This window comes from Diaphorina citri, unplaced genomic scaffold, assembly GCF_000475195.1.
Source record: "Diaphorina citri unplaced genomic scaffold, Diaci psyllid genome assembly version 1.1 scaffold82641, whole genome shotgun sequence".
Taxonomy (NCBI): Eukaryota; Metazoa; Arthropoda; class Insecta; order Hemiptera; family Psyllidae; genus Diaphorina; species Diaphorina citri.
Genome location: NW_007459679.1, coordinates 1 through 1,471, shown reverse-complemented (window position 1 = coordinate 1,471; position 1,471 = coordinate 1). Strand labels below are relative to the sequence as shown.

The following is a 1,471-nucleotide window of genomic DNA, read 5'->3' as shown; positions in this document are numbered from 1 at the left end:
GCCAGTCTGCATATGAAACCAACTATATTTTATTCCAGTTACTGCAACTAAGTCTTCCGTCAACCTATTGAATAGGACAGTACTTTAAAACTATATTCTCAATATTCACTGTCTCTCTGTGAAATAAAATAAATAAACCCATACAGCCTATCCGCGCCACTAAAACAAATAAAATAATATAAGATAATAAATAAAATTAAATCTTTAACAATTCCTATAAGCTTTCTCTTCGAGTAAGTTGTTTGACTCAGGATTTTTTACAGCATTCCACTACAAAGAATATGTGCTCACAACTATTCGTTCGAGTTTCATAGCGCAACTTGACACTTGTAAACTACTAAAAGACCCTTCAGGTCGTGAGTCACAAAAAGAGTGACGACCTCCATCAAAATCGTAGCCGGTTTTTTGTTTTTTATTGTTACCGAAAGCCGCATCCGTTCCTCCTCAAGAACATAGAGCACCAACCTCGTCTGACTCTCGCTCATACGATTAGTGAAGAAGTCTCAAAACCTCGTCTTCCCTATGCCAACATCCTCCATAATAACACTTCTAACACCTTTTTTTAACTCCTACTCTAAGACCTTTTGGAAAAAATTGCTTTTCTCAAACGTGACTTTATATTGGACAGAAAAAGACAAACAATATTCCCACCTTTATTTGAGTGTTTACATTATTTGATGCGTGTTTTTGACAACTTCACTTTGATCTGATTTTAATTAGGTACTGAAGTTTTCGTTTTAGAGTAGGTTTTTTTGTAAGGATTGAATCTCTTGTCATTTTCATTTCTTATTTATTTTTTATTTTTTGTCAACTCGAGAATCTCTTCTGCTTTTTGCAGACAAACAAGTTTCTTGCCACTAAGTATAATCTCTGTCTTATTCTCATTTAACTCCTATTTTCTTCTACCAATTTCAACATGCCTCTGTCTTTAAAAAGTTCGTCCAAAGCCTCCCTTGGTCAAATCAAACCCCCTCGATTTGGTAAGCGAGCAGTTAAGTTACTTGAGCTCTGTCTAGGTGAAGTCCTGGGCACTTCCATGCTGATGTTCTTCGGGTGTATGTCCCTAGTACAAGGGTTTAGCCAGACTCCCATCCCTAGTATGCAGCCAGGGTTAATGTTTGGTTTTGTGGTGTCCACTGTCATATGTATCTTTGGTCACATCTCCGGTGCTCATCTTAACCCTTCTGTCTCCGTGTCCGCTTTTCTCTTGGAGATGATCACGATGCTGGAGCTTGTCCTGTATGTATGCTCCCAGGTACTAGGCTGTCTCATAGGGGTGGGTCTTGTCAATATTATCACGCCGGAAGAGATTCTGTTCCCGGTGGGCAGCGCTGGTCTGAGCAATGGGTTCTGTACGACAGTCCCTCATGCTAGTCTCACCACGGTACAAGCCTTCCTAGCGGAATTCTTCTCAACTTCTCTCCTCGTGTTCACATGCTGCGGTGTGTGGGACAGTAGGAACGCCAAGTTC

The 1,471-nt window shown here is 40.1% G+C and overlaps 1 protein-coding gene across 1 annotated transcript; it reads left to right on the top strand.

Annotated features, from left to right (window-relative positions):
• Positions 1–563: 563 nt before the first annotated feature.
• Positions 564–1,468, top strand: LOC103524045 (aquaporin-2-like; the record flags this gene model as incomplete). Its single annotated transcript, XM_008489051.2, has 1 exon — positions 564–1,468. A coding segment is annotated over exon 1 (552 nt), but the record flags the coding sequence as incomplete, so codon positions are not given.
• Between the last annotated feature and the right edge of the window lie 3 nt (positions 1,469–1,471).